The sequence below is a fragment of the Antechinus flavipes genome, chromosome 2 (assembly GCF_016432865.1).
Source record: "Antechinus flavipes isolate AdamAnt ecotype Samford, QLD, Australia chromosome 2, AdamAnt_v2, whole genome shotgun sequence".
Taxonomy (NCBI): domain Eukaryota; kingdom Metazoa; phylum Chordata; class Mammalia; order Dasyuromorphia; family Dasyuridae; genus Antechinus; species Antechinus flavipes.
The window spans coordinates 62,199,153-62,215,296 of record NC_067399.1 but is presented as its reverse complement, the minus strand read 5'-3'; the positions used below and the strand labels follow the sequence as shown (position 1 = coordinate 62,215,296).

At 42.6% G+C, this 16,144-nt stretch overlaps 1 protein-coding gene across 2 annotated transcripts in view; it reads right to left on the bottom strand.

Moving 5' to 3' along the window:
• Window positions 1-1,576: 1,576 nt before the first annotated feature.
• Window positions 1,577-16,144, bottom strand: part of CDH16 (cadherin 16) — a 42,470-nt gene continuing 27,902 nt past the window's right edge. The window contains exons 13-18 of one of the 2 annotated variants that reach the window (XM_051975068.1): window positions 13,854-14,095; window positions 10,279-10,412; window positions 8,458-8,721; window positions 8,095-8,202; window positions 3,423-3,539; window positions 1,577-2,051 (exon numbers count right to left, since the gene is read on the bottom strand). In XM_051975068.1, the coding sequence (XP_051831028.1) occupies window positions 1,957-2,051; window positions 3,423-3,539; window positions 8,095-8,202; window positions 8,458-8,721; window positions 10,279-10,412; window positions 13,854-14,095 (960 nt within the window). In that variant the 3' untranslated portion in view covers window positions 1,577-1,956. The remainder of the gene's footprint in view (window positions 2,052-3,422; window positions 3,540-8,094; window positions 8,203-8,457; window positions 8,722-10,278; window positions 10,413-13,853; window positions 14,096-16,144) is intronic. The other variant, XM_051975069.1, reaches the window with a different exon arrangement.

The following is a 16,144-nucleotide window of genomic DNA, read 5'->3' as shown; positions in this document are numbered from 1 at the left end:
CCCCTAACTCCATAAAGTTCAATGGCTCTGTATAACCTCCAGCATCAACTATAAAATCTTTTGTTAGTCATTTAAAGCCCTTTACAGACGGCTCTATTCTAATATTCTTTGATCTAACAGTCTACACTTTCTTCTCTAAGAGCCCTTCCAACTCTCAAACTTTATTAACGCGGCTGTTGAGAGAAGAATGTTGATAATGATGATGATAGCAGCAGCTAGCCTTTATTTAGTACTTTACAAATATTATCTCATTTGATCCTCACAACAACTTGTGAGGCAGTTATTATTATTATTATTTTCATCCTCATTTTACAGTTTAGGAAACTGAGTCAGCACAGCCTGTGCCCGAGGGCACACAGCTAATAAATATTTGAGGTCAGATTTTGAACTCAGGTTTTCATGACTCTGGGTCTCAAGCTCTGTCCCAATCCACTACTACCTATAAAGCACTTGAGTTTGTATTGATATTGTATTGTATCTCTTGCTTCTCTCATGTCCTGTGTCCTATTAACTGAGATCCTTTACAATTCTCAATGCTCTATGATGGGCTGACATGTACAAGATGACCCCTGGGTGAGAAGGAATGCAAAGAGATGGAGGAGGGCTAGGCAAAATGGAGAGAACATTGAGTGCTGAATTATAGAGCTTGGGTTTGAGTGTGTGCTGCTAATTACAAGCTGAGCAATGGGCAAGTCACTTAAAACTTTTAATACTTTACTTTGTTTCTCTGTAAAACAATGCAGTCAGGCCCAAATGAAGGTCCTTCTCCATTTTAATATTCTCTGATTTTATTGTTTCACAGGCTTTGTAGGAAAAACTCTTGGATGAAGGAGATAGATGTTATTAGTGGAGGATCCTAGAGAAGTTTGTTTGGCAGAGCATCACTAAAGCAGCCCATTTATTTAGGGGAGGGGTACCTTGATCAGTCAGTATGTCATATTTGTCCTCCCTAACTCTATTCTACTTAAACACACGGAAGTATACTGTGTCTCTCCACTCTGACAGGAATAACCCCCAAATCTCTATCCAAAAGCAAGAAAGATGATCTCCCATTGCCAACCTCTGAGGTAACTTCTGGTCCTAGCTTTATAATTCTAGAAATAAGGTCAGCTAATTGGGAAAGGTTGTTTTCCTTAATTCCAGCATATCTGAAATTCAGCAGTCCCTGGGGGCTCGGATTTTAGAACACAGTCCTTCCTAATCAGACCCTTTAGCTGTTGTGACAGGTGTGGGGAGAAGGTTGGTAGAGCTTTATCTGTGATAAAATTTAAGGATCAGTCTTCAGTCAGGTTTTGGGCTCCATGTGTGATCCATGAAACCAGCAAAGCTTAGGGCTCACAGACCCTTTCCCTCTCCCATGTTTCGGGAGCAACGTCCCTACTGCTGCAGGCCCTTCAAACTATCCAAGAGTCCTCTCTAACTCCCATATAGCCCCCAGTGCCCAGCACCAATCTCTGCACAAAGTAGGCACTTAATAAATATTGGTTGAAGAGGTTCTCCATGCACTCAGTTTTGATTAACCCACTTCTCTCATCTTACAGACAGAAAGATGGAAACAGACAAATCATTGGACAGATTTGGGAATTCAAGAGCTCTGGACTCAGTGACCATCAGGTTTTATTATTCTGTGGTGGCTCTGGGGGAGACTTCCAGAAGGCATTTATGTGAGAAGTTAGCCCCATTAAAGAAAGTCTTAACTTTTACTGATGGGAACATGAGCCCCAAGTTTCAAAGGAGGACTCTGGAGAGGGAGGAGGTTCCAGCCAGTGTTGGATCAGACGCAGGCTTTGTTTGGCCCTTCTGCTCACTGAGAATAGAAGGGCAAAGGCTCATCCCTGAGATGTTTTAACTCTGGGGTTGGTCTCACCCAGCTCAGTCCAGAATCCAAGTCCTTGCTGTTGGAAGTATAGAAACTGTGGGTTATAGGGAAGGCAGGAGACCAAGCATCCTGTCCCATCAGACAGAAGCCTTCAGGGGGATGCTGTCTGGCGGCTGTGCCTCCGTCTTTTTTGCTAAGGCCAAGTGGCTGAAGATCAAGATTAAGAAGAAACCTGGGGTATCAAAGAAAGAATCAGTCAGTTCCAGGCAAGAAACTTGGTCCCAGGGGGCTTTCCCTTGATTTGGAGCAATGCACTTTGCTAGGAATTGAAGGTGGGTTAATATATTTGCTGTTATTTATATTATCTTTTTTTTTCTAGAAAAAGAAAGCATAAAATGATTGTCATATTTCAACTTATGCTTTCTTAATCTGAGGGGGTGGATCTAGCTGGTTGGCTCGCATGACCATTGGTACTCACCTTGTCCAACTTTTGGTCATTTCCCAAATGGCAGGCCTGTTTCCCTCAAATAAGATAACATTTGCCATATTGCATAACATAGAAGGTTCTGTATAAATGCTTATTCCCTTTCTTCCCTCTCTCTCCCCCATCTGTTTGTTGGGTTCTCCCTTTCCCCTCCATCCTCTCTCCATTTTTCTGTCTTCCTCTAAGTCCTTCTGGAAGGATAGAAAACTCATAGTACTTATGAAATAGAATATCCTTATATCTCTACTTATATACCTTTGAGGGGTCCTCAAACTATGGCCCGCCAACCAGATGCAGCAGTTGAGGATGTTTATCCCCCTCACTCAGGGCTATGAAGTGTCTTTATTTAAAGGCCCACAAAACAAAGTTTTTGTTTTTACTATAGTCTGGCCCTCCAACAGTCTGAGGGACAGTGAACCGGCCCCTATTTAAAAAGTTTGAGGACCCCTGCATACCATAAGCACAGAATTTGAAGTCTTGATTAACGGTAATACTTTTTTTTTTTTTTTTGCTGTTAAAGTAGTTCTTTATTGTTTCTTCCAAAATAGCCCAGTTAGCTTTCTTTGGTTCCGAGAGCTCTTGTTGCTACCTTCAGCCTCTCTCTGAATCTTGGTTCTGCCCGACTTTAGATTAGTTTCTCTTTTTTTTTTTTAAAAAAAATTTAATTTTATTTAATAATAACTTTGTATTGACAGAATCCATGCCAGGATAATTTTTACACGACATTATCCCTTGCAATCACTTATGTTTCGTTTTTTCCCCTCCCTCCCTCCTCCCCCCCCAATATGGCAAGCAGTCCTATATATGTTAAATATGTTGCAGTATATCCTAGATACAATACATATTTGCAGAAACGGTAATACTTTCAGAAGGAGTTGGGAATTCACTTGTATTCAAGAAGGGTCAACTAGACTTTTGGACTCCCAGAAGTCAGGAGCTCAGTGAAAGTGCCCTGATACTCATGACCAGGATGATTGTGGGTGGGTCATTTTCCTTCTCTTCTTCCCTGGGTAGAATGAATCTAGATGATGTTATTGCCATTCCAGTTCTAAATCCGATAACGGGCTGAAACAGCTCCAGGCCTTTCTCCCCACCCGGATGGACCAAGAAGCCACTTACCTATCACCACCAGGGTGCCTACCATGATTCCCACTGCCGACAGCAGCGTGGGCATCCCCTCCATCCGGCCCACTTTGAGCAAGCAGCGCCTCTCTGAGTTACACACACAGACCATCACTGTGACCAAAGGGAGGGAGATAGGATTGAGAACTGGGAGGAATCCGGATTGGATTGTCCTGCTCTTAGCCATCCTCACTGACCATCTCTTGTTTTATAGAGGAGGAAACAGAATCTTGGAGAAAGGAAATGCCTGGCATACAATAAGTACTAGTTTTTGTTATTACAGGAAAAAAAAATCATTTGTCTCTAACTGAAATTAGTATTTTCTTCAATTATGAATTTTAAAATATTTTTTAGAAAGGGGTCCATAATTTCACTGGATATAAGAAAATAACCTTAAATATGGGTTAGATTAGTTCAGGGGTCCTCAAACTATGCCCGCGGGCCAGATGCTGCAGCTGAGGACGATTATCCCTCTCACCCAGGGCTATGAAGTTTCTTTATTTAAAGGTCCACAAAACAAAGTTTTTGTTTTTACTATAGTCTGGCCCTCCAACAGTCTGAGGGACAGTGAACTGGCCCCCTGTTTAAAAAGTTTGAAGACCTCTGAATTAGTTGATTTCTCCTGAATCTCTCACCTGGAGATTCTCTGTAGAAAGCTAGAGGAAAGAAAATTTCCCTGTGTTTGTCCATCCTAAATCCATCTTTTTAAGTTCTTCTTCTCACTCCTCTTTCAGTTACTTGAATACCATCTAGGTCATAACTATTCTACCTTCTGAACTTACTATACTCATTCACTGCCTTGATTGCCCTCTCTCCTCCTGAGGGACCGTGCTGTTGGAAGATATTCAGACACATATATTGATGGTGGAATAGTGAATTGGTCCAGCTACTCTAAAATAAGCTATTGCACCAGTAGGCATAGATCCATGATGATAAATAACCAACAGAAAAGTCTTATCTATTCATATGTGCCAAAGAAGTAAAAGCTGAAAACAAAGATTGTCCAGTAATGAAGGAATGACTAAACACATTGTGGTGTATGGATGTGATGGAATATTATTGTACTATAAAGAATCAAGGATTATGGGAGATTTTGGAAAACACAAGAAGACTTTTATGATGTGATACAGAGTGAAAGAAGAAGAAACAAAGAAGAAAATAAATACCATAAAGAGTGACTGAACTTAGATGAATAGCAATGTATAATCTTAGTTCTGAAGATTAGAATTTAAAACAAGATATCTCTTCTCTTGAAGAAAGAATACAGGTCTGTGGTTAGAAAACAAAAAAAAAACTTGTATGCACCATCAAACATGGTTTGGCAGTTGGTTATACTGAACTATTTTTTCTTTGCTACAAAGGAAGGTTTTATTCGGGGCAGGAATCAAAATTGGAAATGACCACTTTCCCCTCTAAAGCATCAGTTGAAAAACAAAAACAAAAAAACAAAAAATCACCTCTTGTAAGGTAAAAAATTGTAAGTGTAAAAAATAGGAGAAGGGAATTATTGGACAAAGAAAGTACCAAGTAACATCACAAAAATGTTTGATTGATTGCATTCTAACAGAGAGGAAATGGACAATTATTATGTGGCAGTTATTTCAGAATTAGTGTGTGGGTAGTCAGATTCCTGGCTTGTTAGAGCAAAGATCAGAATCAACTCCAGGTTGAAAGAAATAATAAAAATGAGACGAAAATATGTATATAATGTCAGGCAACTGAGGCAACTCAAGCAAGGTGCTGATGCTAAAAACTGGGAAACCCATAAAAAATCTTTTTCTACAGACTCTCAATGTTTTTTCTAGGAAGTTTAAGTGATGTAGGTCCATCACCATAAGAAGACCAAATATCTAAACCGATTATCCACATTTCTTAAGAGAGTCCAATTGAGGTAAATTCATCACCATAAAGAGAAGTCTAAAAGTTTAGAAACAGTGTTAGCCAGAAAACACTCGCTTTTCTTGCCAAAGGGAGAGATATGGCAGCCAAGGCCAACATTGTTTTAGAATATAAACTTGTTTGTAAAGTCTGATGGGAAAGGATAGTGGAGGATTATGAACAGTATCCCCTCATAAAACAGTGCGAAATAGTGGAGGCAAAACAAGTTTGTAAAAAGCCATATTATCTATCACAAGGACATTTAAGGATGAAATGAGAAGGATGGACTACTAGGTGACTCAGTGGATAGAGCACTGAGCCTAGGGTCAGGAAAACCTGAGTTCAAATCCAGCCTGACATGTACCAGCTCTGTTACCCTGGATAAGTAAGTCACTTAATCCTATTTGCCTCAGTTTCCTCATCTGTAAAATGAACTGGAGAAGGAAACAGCAAACCACTCCAGTGGTTTCACAGAGTCAGACCCAATTGAAATGACCAAACAACAACAAGGAAGTACTTTTATATTGTTTTCTTTTTAAACAGATCTCATTTTAGCAGTGGAGCCTATTTTCATGTGTGACTTATTTTAGGACCAGTATGACATGTCAATTCAATGCAACAACAAACATTTTTTAAAGTGCCTACTGAATGAAGCCATAAGGAATGTATGGGGATACAGGCTCAGAATCTAGGAGATGGTGTTTCCACAGGGTTTGCCAGTGCTTAGTTATCACAAATTATTAAGCATCCCCTTGTCCTGTGCTAAGTGTTGGGGATACAAAAAAGAAAAAAACAAACAAAAAAATTAAAAAGAGGCAAAAGATATTCCCTGTTCTCAAGGAGCTTTTAATCTAATTAGAATATTTGTCAGTGCCAACTGAGCCCAGGTAGGGTTTTCTCTCTGGTTTTCTTTCTCTTACCTTGACTAGAAATGCGGTCAGTGGCCATTCCCAATGGGACATTAAATGGAAAATGATAGGTGGAAGTTGAATGAGAAGGAGGAAATGGCATTTGGGGTAATAATACCTCTCTCCTACCATTTGTTGGCATTAGACTTATGATAGCCAGAATAATACCCCCATGGTATTAGCTTTGGGGGGTATTTAAGATGTACTCTATATTTATGTGCCCAATATGTCTAAATTTTACCATGATTTTACTAAATCAATTAAACTGTATGTAATCTGACTGAATATTAACATTCTCTTGCCAGAGGGATATTAGGTGTATGTTTATGCAACAAGCCATTAGCTGGTGAGCAATCCTAGATGTAGAGCTTGAGATATAACATCACAGGGTCCCTCAAATGGTGGGGGGTTATATTCTGGGGTCCCACATATGAAAGGGATTTGTTATATTTTTGGGATTACCATTCATATGTGAGAGATATGAGGACATCTCTTACATAGAGAAGCACATGGGATGCTGGAGTGGTGGGTGATGTAAAGTCTCCATAAGGCATGGTTTTTGTCCTCAAGAAGCTTATACTCTAGCATTGGGATAAGACAGAAACATAGATAGCTGTCCTATACTGCATTACATGATAAGTGAATTATTGTTTATTTGTTTTCAGTCATAGACGACTTTTTCCCCATTTAGTTTTTCTTGGTTGAGATACTGGAGTGGTTTGCTATTTCCTTCTCCAATTCATTTACAGATAAGGAAACTCAGGCAAAGTTAAGTGACTTGCTCAGAGTCCCATAGCCAGTGACTATTTGAGACTGGATTAGAACTCCAGTTTTCCTGCCTCTAGGCCTGAAACTTTATCTATTGCACCATTTTAGCTACTTGATGATTGAGTTAAAGAAGCAAGAAGTTTAATATAAAAAATATTAGTTTAGTTTAAAATATTTGGGGAAGTTTAGAGGAAGATAGTTGCCAAGTAAGGGGGTGAGGGAAGGCTTCCTGAAGGAGACGAGGTTTGAAATAGCATGAATTCAAGAGTTGGAAGAGTGGGGAAGACATTACAGGCCTGGAGAACAACATGGCGACAGGAGAGTGCAGGTTATGGAGGGCTCCATTTTGGTTTGAAAATAGTTATCAAAACAAAGCAGTGATAGATGCAGGAAGCCCAGACTGCCAGGCAGGGGCATTTGGATTTTGCTTGAGGGGCAATAGGGAGCCAGGGAAGGATTTTGATGCCTTCTCTCTTAGATCACCTCCAATTTACCCTGAATATATCTTGAATATATGTGGTTGCCCTATATTAGAGCAGGATGTGAGCTCTTTGAGGGCAGGCGATGCTTCTGCCTTGCTTTATTATATATCCCAGAGCTAAGAACACTGCCTGGAACACAGTAGGCACTTAATAAATGCTTGCTGACTTTTTTTGACTAGAGAAATGATGAATCTAGATCTTAGTGTAGCAGGAGTTGCTGTTTGTCCTTCCTTCTCCAAGAGGACCATGACATGAGAGAGAAGATTTCATGACTTGCAAGTGTATTGGATTTAAGGGAGGGAGGGCTGTGCAAGGTCCCCTGCCTCACTTTCTCCTCCAGAACCATCTGGATCCAGTGGCCAGATATAGATCAGAATGACTGGAGATGGCCCTGGATGCAGTGGGAGACCTTGTCCTCTTGAAGCTGAGGTCTTCATTGGTCTCTATTTGACTGAGGCAGCTTTAGGGGCCAGAGCTGTACATTTCTGAGGAAATGAAGTCTGCCAGGGGAACCTCGAGTGACTCCATCCATTGAGCTCTTAAGGAACAAGGACCATATTTCGTACCTCTCTTTCAGATGCTTGGTTGGCCCCCTCCCCGGCCCCAGCCCCTGGGGAGCTGACGTGGTCTTACCTCTTATTCGGAGTTGCTGGGTTTGAGCCGAGTGTGTCAGGAAAACCGGGATGAAGTATTCTTGGGGCTCCAGCCAGCTGAGGGCCATGGTGAGGTAGGCGTGGGTGCCTAGGAGGGAAGCAGGGATGTGGGGATAGACAGAAGGTGGCCAGGACTCAGTGTGGGAGGGATCTCAAGACTGAGCCTGGGGGACACCTTAGAGATTATCTAGTTCACCTCTTTCATTTTCCCAAATAGGGAAACTGAGACCCAGAGAGGGAAAATGATCTTCCACAAGTGCAGGTTATCTAGTTCCTCAACTCCCACTGCATCTTATTCAAGAATAAGCACCCAGACATTCAGCCTCCCCAACCCTAGACTCACCATTGAGTGCCTGGAGCCTCCACTCTCTCTGCACCGTGGGGTCCTCACTCAGGGCGAAGGAGTAGGGGTCGTCGTCAGCAGCAGATCCTCCCCGATGCTGTAGCCCATTGATGACCACTCCCTGTGGCATGTCCTGGGGGGTGCAGAGGATCTGGAGCGGGGTGGGGGCAGGTGCAGGAAGGGAGGATGATTTTCCAGCATGAGATGAGAGATCCCTCATTATATAAAGCACCAGGGTTGCAGTGGTAGTCAGGCTGGGATGGTCTGCAAAAGAATCAAAGACCAAGGTCAAAGACCTTCCCCCCTCTTCAAAGTGGATAGGACTGGTTATGTAGGGAGTGAGTTCTCCAGAAAGCAGGCTAACTAGGGATTGGGAACTGGGTTTCCATTTGTTCTTCAGGGAGAAGAAGGCTCTTGGGATCAAAATTCTTGGCTTTGAATCCCAGTTTCTTCATTTTCTACTTATGGAACCTTGACTTTGGGCCTCCATTTTTCTCATCTTTAAAACCAGAGTGGATGACATGATCTCTTGGCTCACAGATCTTAGAATTGGGATAGACATCTCAGTAACTTCCTTTATTTCATTGATGGTTAAGGGGCTTCTCCATGGTCATGTAGCTGGTAAGCGTCAAAGGCGGTCCTTAAACCCAGGTAACTCTTGTCTCTAAATCTAGCACTAAATCTCTAAATTATGCTTTCTCTTTGTGGTTCCTTATAGCTCTAATCTCTGATTCTCCATCAGGGGACAGGAAAATATGCACCTTCTCCCCCAACCCATCCCAAGTCCTTGAATTAGGGAAGGGCCTTAGAGATCTAATTCAGGGATTCTTAAACTGGACCTAAATATTTTAATATTATTGTTTTCACCATCCTGTAAGTTTTGCTTTATGCTTCTAAAGACATTATCCTGAAAAGGGGGCCTTGGACTTCACAGGACTGACAAAGAATCCATGATACACAGTTTAAGAACCCTGTCTCTAATCTAACCCCATCATTGTAAATATGGGAAAACTGAAGCCCAGAGTCCAAAGCCACCAGGTGCTAAGTAGGAAATTTCAGTCAAATTCTCTTCACCTAGTTCATTTCCCCTGAAGAATCCCCTCTTCCTACCATTACTCAGATACCCTTGATCACTAAGGACACAGTGGTAACCAGCTAATGTAAGGTGCTCTCTTGTCTCTAGGAAGATGGCAATAACTAGTTTATGTCAGGAGCTCTAAGTGATGGGGGTGGGAGTGATGGGGGTTAACTTTCCACCCTTGGCCTTTGGAGAAATATCTTATTTTAGACAACTGGGTATAAGTGACCTACCAGGTTGGTCAACTATTGGTTATTTTCATCTGGTTGAGCTAGATGGTCATGGTAGAGAGTGCTGGGAGGGGATGGGGAAAGGTCTTTGTCAATGTGAGGGTCATGGACCCCTGTTCATGGAGTAGGGTGCCCGGGGGAATATCCCTAATGATGCCTTATAGACCTAGGTTGTAGATCTATATAGAACTATCCCACAGTGGATTGAATTGCCTTGAGACATGATTAATTTCTTATCAATTTCTGTCTTGAAAGCAGCCTGGATGAATGATCACTTGTTGGGGATGTTGAAAGGGTATGGCTGCTTGGGAGTAGGGTGGCGTAGATCATCTCTGAGGTCCTTTCCAACTCAGACTTTGTGGTTCTGGGCTTCATACACTTTTTGGCTTTGATGGGAAAAAAAACCCCATTATTTTCTGTCATTTCTCGCTTTTTTCTTAGAATCTCTTTGTCTGACATTGAATCTTTCAGAGTGTGGACTCAGTCCCTCAGAAAAGTGTGTTTCTCCCTTACCCATGATTTCGGCCACTACTTGTACAATATATGTTTCTTTAGGCTGTCCTGACCCCAGTTTTGAAGCTGTTCGGACTTCTCCAGAGTGTTCTTCAATGGACAGCCAACCTTCAGAGTCGTTCATCATCGAGAACCTATGGACACATTAGTATGAGAGTGGAGAGGTGACACGGGACAGAATGGAAGAAAAAAGGGGACGGGTGAGAGAATGGGAGAAAGGGCTTCTATAAAAACTTTTCTGAGGAAAGTGTGTCCTTTGCTCTCTGTGCCTCAGTTTCCCCAATTGTACAGTGGGACTTGTCTTAGTTTCCTGACATCTAAACCTGGAAAAAACCATAGAATCATATATTTAGAGCTGGAAGAGACCATAGAGTGCATCTGGTTCAACCGGATTTTACAGATGAATAAACTAAGGCACAGGAAGTTGTGACTTGTCCAAGGACACACAATTAGTCATTGGAAGAGCTGGGATTCAAATCCAAATCTGCCTGCCTCTAAATCCAGATCTCTTTCCACTGTGTCATGCTGCCTCCCTTACAAACCATCCCTGGTAGTATGGCAGAATCATCTGGTTCTGCAGCCAGAACACTTGGATTCCAAACCCAGGTTCTATCACATATTTCATATGATCTTGGAGACGTGTTTTCTTCAGACCTCTGTTTCCTTGTTTGTAATACCTTCCCATTCACATGTCTGTATCTTGTACCTACATGTTTCCTTCTCTATTGGACTGTTATCTCTTTTCATTCTCACAACAACCTTGTGAAGTAGGTACTATTATTGTTCTCATTTTATTGATGAGGAAACCAAGAGTAAGAAATAATAAGGGACTTGCCCAGAGACACACAGCTAGTAAGTGTCAGAGGGAGGATTTGAATTCAGATTTTCCTAAATCCAAGTCTATTACATCTCCCAGTTGCCTTAAGAGAATGGCAGAAGATGGACCATCTGGTCTAAACCTCTTATTTTACCCACAAGAAAAGTGAGATTTGGACAGATTAAAAGACCTCCCCGAGGTCTAGAAGGCAGTAGCAAGCAGCACTCACTGCCACCTTCTCTCAGACCCAAGCCTCCCACCCAAGGAATCTTGGGATGGTGGAATGGCCAGTTCCAGTTAGGTAGAGAAGAATTGAAGAAGGGTATGGAGCAGGGCTGAAGAACAAGTACAGAACTGCTAACGAGTTGCTGCCCAATGGCCAACTGCCCCTGAATACAAAACAAGACTTTCTAACAATAGGAACTATTCTAGAGGGCAGTGGGCCCTAGGAGTAGGTAGTGGGCTCCCCTTCTCTGAAGGCCTTCCAATGAAAGCTAAGTGGTTGTTGTCCGGGTGATTCAAAGGGGATTACTGAGAGGTCTGTACTGGACTAGATTCCCTCTGAGATCCCTCCCCCTCTGAGATTCTGTGAAGGGCAGTTGAGGGGGATCAGAGTGGGGTGAGGACAGAAAAAAACAAAAGGGATCATTATTCATCAATGATTCATCAATTCATCAATCAAATATTCATGAATTCAACAAGCATCTAGTCCTGGGTGTGCGGACCCGAGCAGGAGGAGGTTCCATCATTTCTGGGACAAGGAACCAATCATTGGATGGTGGTCTGGACCTGTGCTTTTGGGGGGCAGTGGAGGGAGACCTTGGAACAATCCCAAAGGGATCATTTGACTGTAGCCAAGATATTAGGGACATGAACGCTTTGGGCTCCCCAACAACAGGGCAGAGATGTATCAACATGGAGAGGAAGGGAGAGACAGCATGGCAGAGTGGATTTAGAACAGATCTTGGAATCAGAAAGAGCTGAGTTAAATCCTGCTACACACTTGCTGGTTGTGTGATCTAAGGCAAGCCTCTTCCTCTCTCCAGTCCTTAGTTTTCTCATCTGTGACATGGAGATAATAGTGTCACCCATAGCCTAGGATTGCTATAAGAATCAAAGAAGATAATATATGTAAAGCATCTTGCAAGCCATGAAGTTAAATAAATGTTCGATTTTAGACTATGAATTCCTTGAAAGCAAAGATGTGTTGTTTTGCCTTGGTATCTTCAGTGATTATATAGCACAGTGCCTGGCACTCAGTAGGCACTTAATAAATGCTGCCTGATTTGACTTGAATATTATTCTGTCAAACAGGCTCTGGGGATGGGCCAAAGGCAGCTGAAGGCTGGAAATGGGAGAAGGGAGCTAATCACATGAAGTCAGAACCAAACCCGGAGCTAAATCACATTTGGTCTTCATTTTTCTTCATCTGTCAAATGAGAGAGTTAGATGGATCATTTCCAGTGTTACTTCTGGCTCTAAATCCTGGGATTCTGCCATGGTAAGAATGCCCTTTCTCTCAACCAGGAGGGATCAATCTTGTCTACCAGAATGTTGTCCCACCTAGAGGAGTGCCTCTGAGTGGGTGGATAGGGGGTGGACAGCCATGAAAGAAGGAGTATAATCATATTAAAACCCATATATCTATGCTTTTAAGATGTACATAATATGTTCCTCACAATTCTGTGGGATAAAACTTGTGTGCAAGTTTTAGCATTCCTATTTTACAAATGAGGAAACTGAAGTTCAGAGAAAGTGACTTGCCCAACCCAGTAAGAATTTATCAAAGGATCATAGATTTAGAACTAGAAGGAACATTAGAAGTCTTACATCTGTCCTTCTCATTTTACAAATAAGGAAACTGAGTCAGAAGTTAAGGGACTTGCTGAGGATCACACAGTAAGTATCTGAGACAGCATTTAAATCCAAGTCTTCCTGACTTCAATCTAGTTCTTTCTCTTGACTTGAAGCCAATCTTTTCCCCCTCAATGCAATAAATATTTATTAAGAGCAAACTACATGTAAGAAAGCAGTAGGGGTATAAAGTGAACTTTTTTCATCCTTTCTTCTAACGTCCCCTTTCACCTCCAGCCACCAATCCCTTCACTAGCATTCACAGCCAATTCCTTCCAAATCTGTCTTTGGCCAGATGGTTCCAACCCAATGTAAACAAATAAATGTGTAACAAAATAGAATACTTACATGTATAGAAATATAGATGAGAACATATACATATATAGCTATAGATGTTCTAATAACACCCTCAGCCTAGACTCTGATACAGAAATCATCAGAATACATACATATATATACCTATATATGTTCTAATAACACCCTCCACTAGAGACTCTGATAGAGAAATCATCAGAGGGAACATTCCAAGATGAAAAGAAATGATTTGGGGATTATCTGAGTTCTGAGACCATCTGTGCTGTTGCATATTGTGATATACTCTGTAGTGGCAAGGATACTTAATCAGGGAACCAAATTCCCAATTTTAAGTAGTAAAAAGATTAGAAAGTTGGGTAGGTCATTTTTCCATCTCTAAAATAAGTGCGTTGGCTAGATGGTCTCATAGTGCCTCTGCCTCGGTTCTAAATGTAGGAGTCCTTGCAATTCAAATGATGGCTAATCCACAAATCTGGTAATGGAGAGCAGAGGGCTTCCAAAACTCCTGCTTGGTGCTGACGGACTGGGGTAGGGAGCAGGAAGGCAATCCTTGGGCCCCTGGTCCAAGAGGACAAGGGCAGGCTGTTACCTGAGGGGTGGGCTCTGGGGATCCTCGGGCCCAATGGTCAGCAGGAGGGTCCCAGGCGGGGTGCTGTCTAAGATGGTGACTTCATAGCTCTCCTGGCTTAGGACAGGTGGCAACATGGGTTCCTCCACCAGCACGGTCACGGAGGCTGTGACTGGAGAGTCCGTCGCTGACCCCACGAGGTCTGCCGGGTTTTTAGCCATGATCACCAGCTCGTAGCTTGGGGCTGAAGTGTAATCTAGTTTCTGGGACCAGAGAAGTTGGGGATCACCAAAGGTCCCTAGGGTTCCTAAAATTTCCTAACCACCCATTAAAGTGCACTGAAAAGCCTTCCTTGACCTCCCTAGTCCAATTGGTCTATTTGCCATGCGCCATATGTAATATTTTCTGTCTCTGTACCGGCTGGGCCTAAAATCCCAGAATGCTCTCCCTCCTTACCTTTAATTCTACGGATTCTTAGCTCTCTTGAGGGCTCAGACAACTTTCTTCTTACATCTTTATCCATCAACTGAGTTCTTCCCCTGCCACCCCCAAATTGCACTTTGTGCATATTTACTATTTACTTACCTGTGACATGTTCTTTCTCCCCCAGTAAACTGTAAGCTTCTTGAGGGCAGGGCCTGTAGTCATTTTTTTTTTTTTTTGTTTGTCCACTGTCTGAGACTAGTAGGTGCTTAATAAAGGCTTGTTGAACCAAATTAATAAATGATGGTCATTTTCTCTCCTACCATAGTTACTCTATGCTAAGGGCTGTTTTGTTCCTCTTTCCAAGCTGGATTGACACGCCGAAAGGGCCACATGCCACAGAAAAAGTCCTGAAGTCCAAGGAAATGGTTTAGTGGCAAGGGATTACTTTCTCCTCAAATATTGCCAACTAAATTAAATCCCCATTTCTTCCTTGTGTCTGAATAACCTCTTGTTACAATCTACAAGACTGCCATTCCCCAGGGGAGTTGGAGGAACAGTCAGTCACATTTTCTGAGGCTGAGGGTGATGAAGGAAAGGGGAGTATGTTTCTTTATACAGGAAAATCCCGGGGAGGGTCCCCTGAGCTGTGCCTACTCTAGTGGGGATGTAACACATAGAATCACCCCCACTTTCTAGTGGGCTTTCCTCAAGACCTAGAGCCCGTATTTGTGAGGCTCAGGGTTAGGAATTGGGGCAGGAACAGGGAAAAAGAGCTTTTTTTCCTATAAATCTATCTCCTCAGAGCTTTCTTTACCTTCCAAACAGCCCGTTCAGATAATGACTGCCTCTGTACTAGCCGTCTGCGGGCTTCCAGGCTGAAGAGATTCCCACCAAAGTTCTTTTACCCACCTTCTGTCTGAACTGTCTGAGTGCGGCAGCACCTGATGCCTCTGTACTCCCACCCCTCCCTGCCCGGGTGGAGGGCCTGTACAGGAGCAGCTGCCAACCTTGGGGTGGGCCCAGGATGTGCCAGGAGGAGAAAGTCAGTTTTCGCCTTATTTGGCCAAACAAGTTTCTAGAGACTCCTGCTGCTTTCCCCTACTCCCCACTGCCCCCCTCCAGCCAGGGAAGGGAGCAGGGAGGGGAGGATCAGCACTTCCCCAGTCCCTAAACACCTACCGTGGAGATCAGATCATTAGACTTTTGGGAGAGAAGACTGATCTATGAGGCTATAGCTCAAGAAGGGACCTGAGAGGCCTTTTAGTCCCACTCCCTCATTGACAGGTGAGGAAACTGAGTCACAGAGAGCAGAATCCACAGATGTCATGGACCTCTTTGAGAACAAAGGACAAATAACAATAAGGCAAATACACTGCCTTACTGCAGATGTACCTCTGTCCTGGGCACAGTAGGAGGGAGAGAGGGGAAACACTAATAATAGCAAATAACTTTTCTAGAGAATTTTAATTTCTTCTCATACCTGTGTGGGGTATCTCTTTTTTTACATATCAGGAAACTGAGACCCAGAGAGATTAAAATGCATTTATATCTATATCTATAGTTAGTTATCAAGTAAAAAAAACAAAAAAAAAAACATTTTTTGCACTCCAAGTTGAGTATTTATCTCGAGGGAGTCCAGAATCTCATTGGAGACATAAGACTCAAGAACAGAGGGGGAAGGGTCCGTGAGGGAGTAGCTTCACATAGACTAAAACTAATGGGGTTAGTGAACTGAGCGAGGGGCTGGAGGGGAGGAAGTGTGTTTTCTGGGCTCTACTGCATTCCCTCACCACTCCATTGGGGAAAACTGCCTAATGTAGTTAACAAGGGGAAATTGGAACTCATTTCCCAAATTCACACTGGGAGACAATCCAAGATAAGAGCAG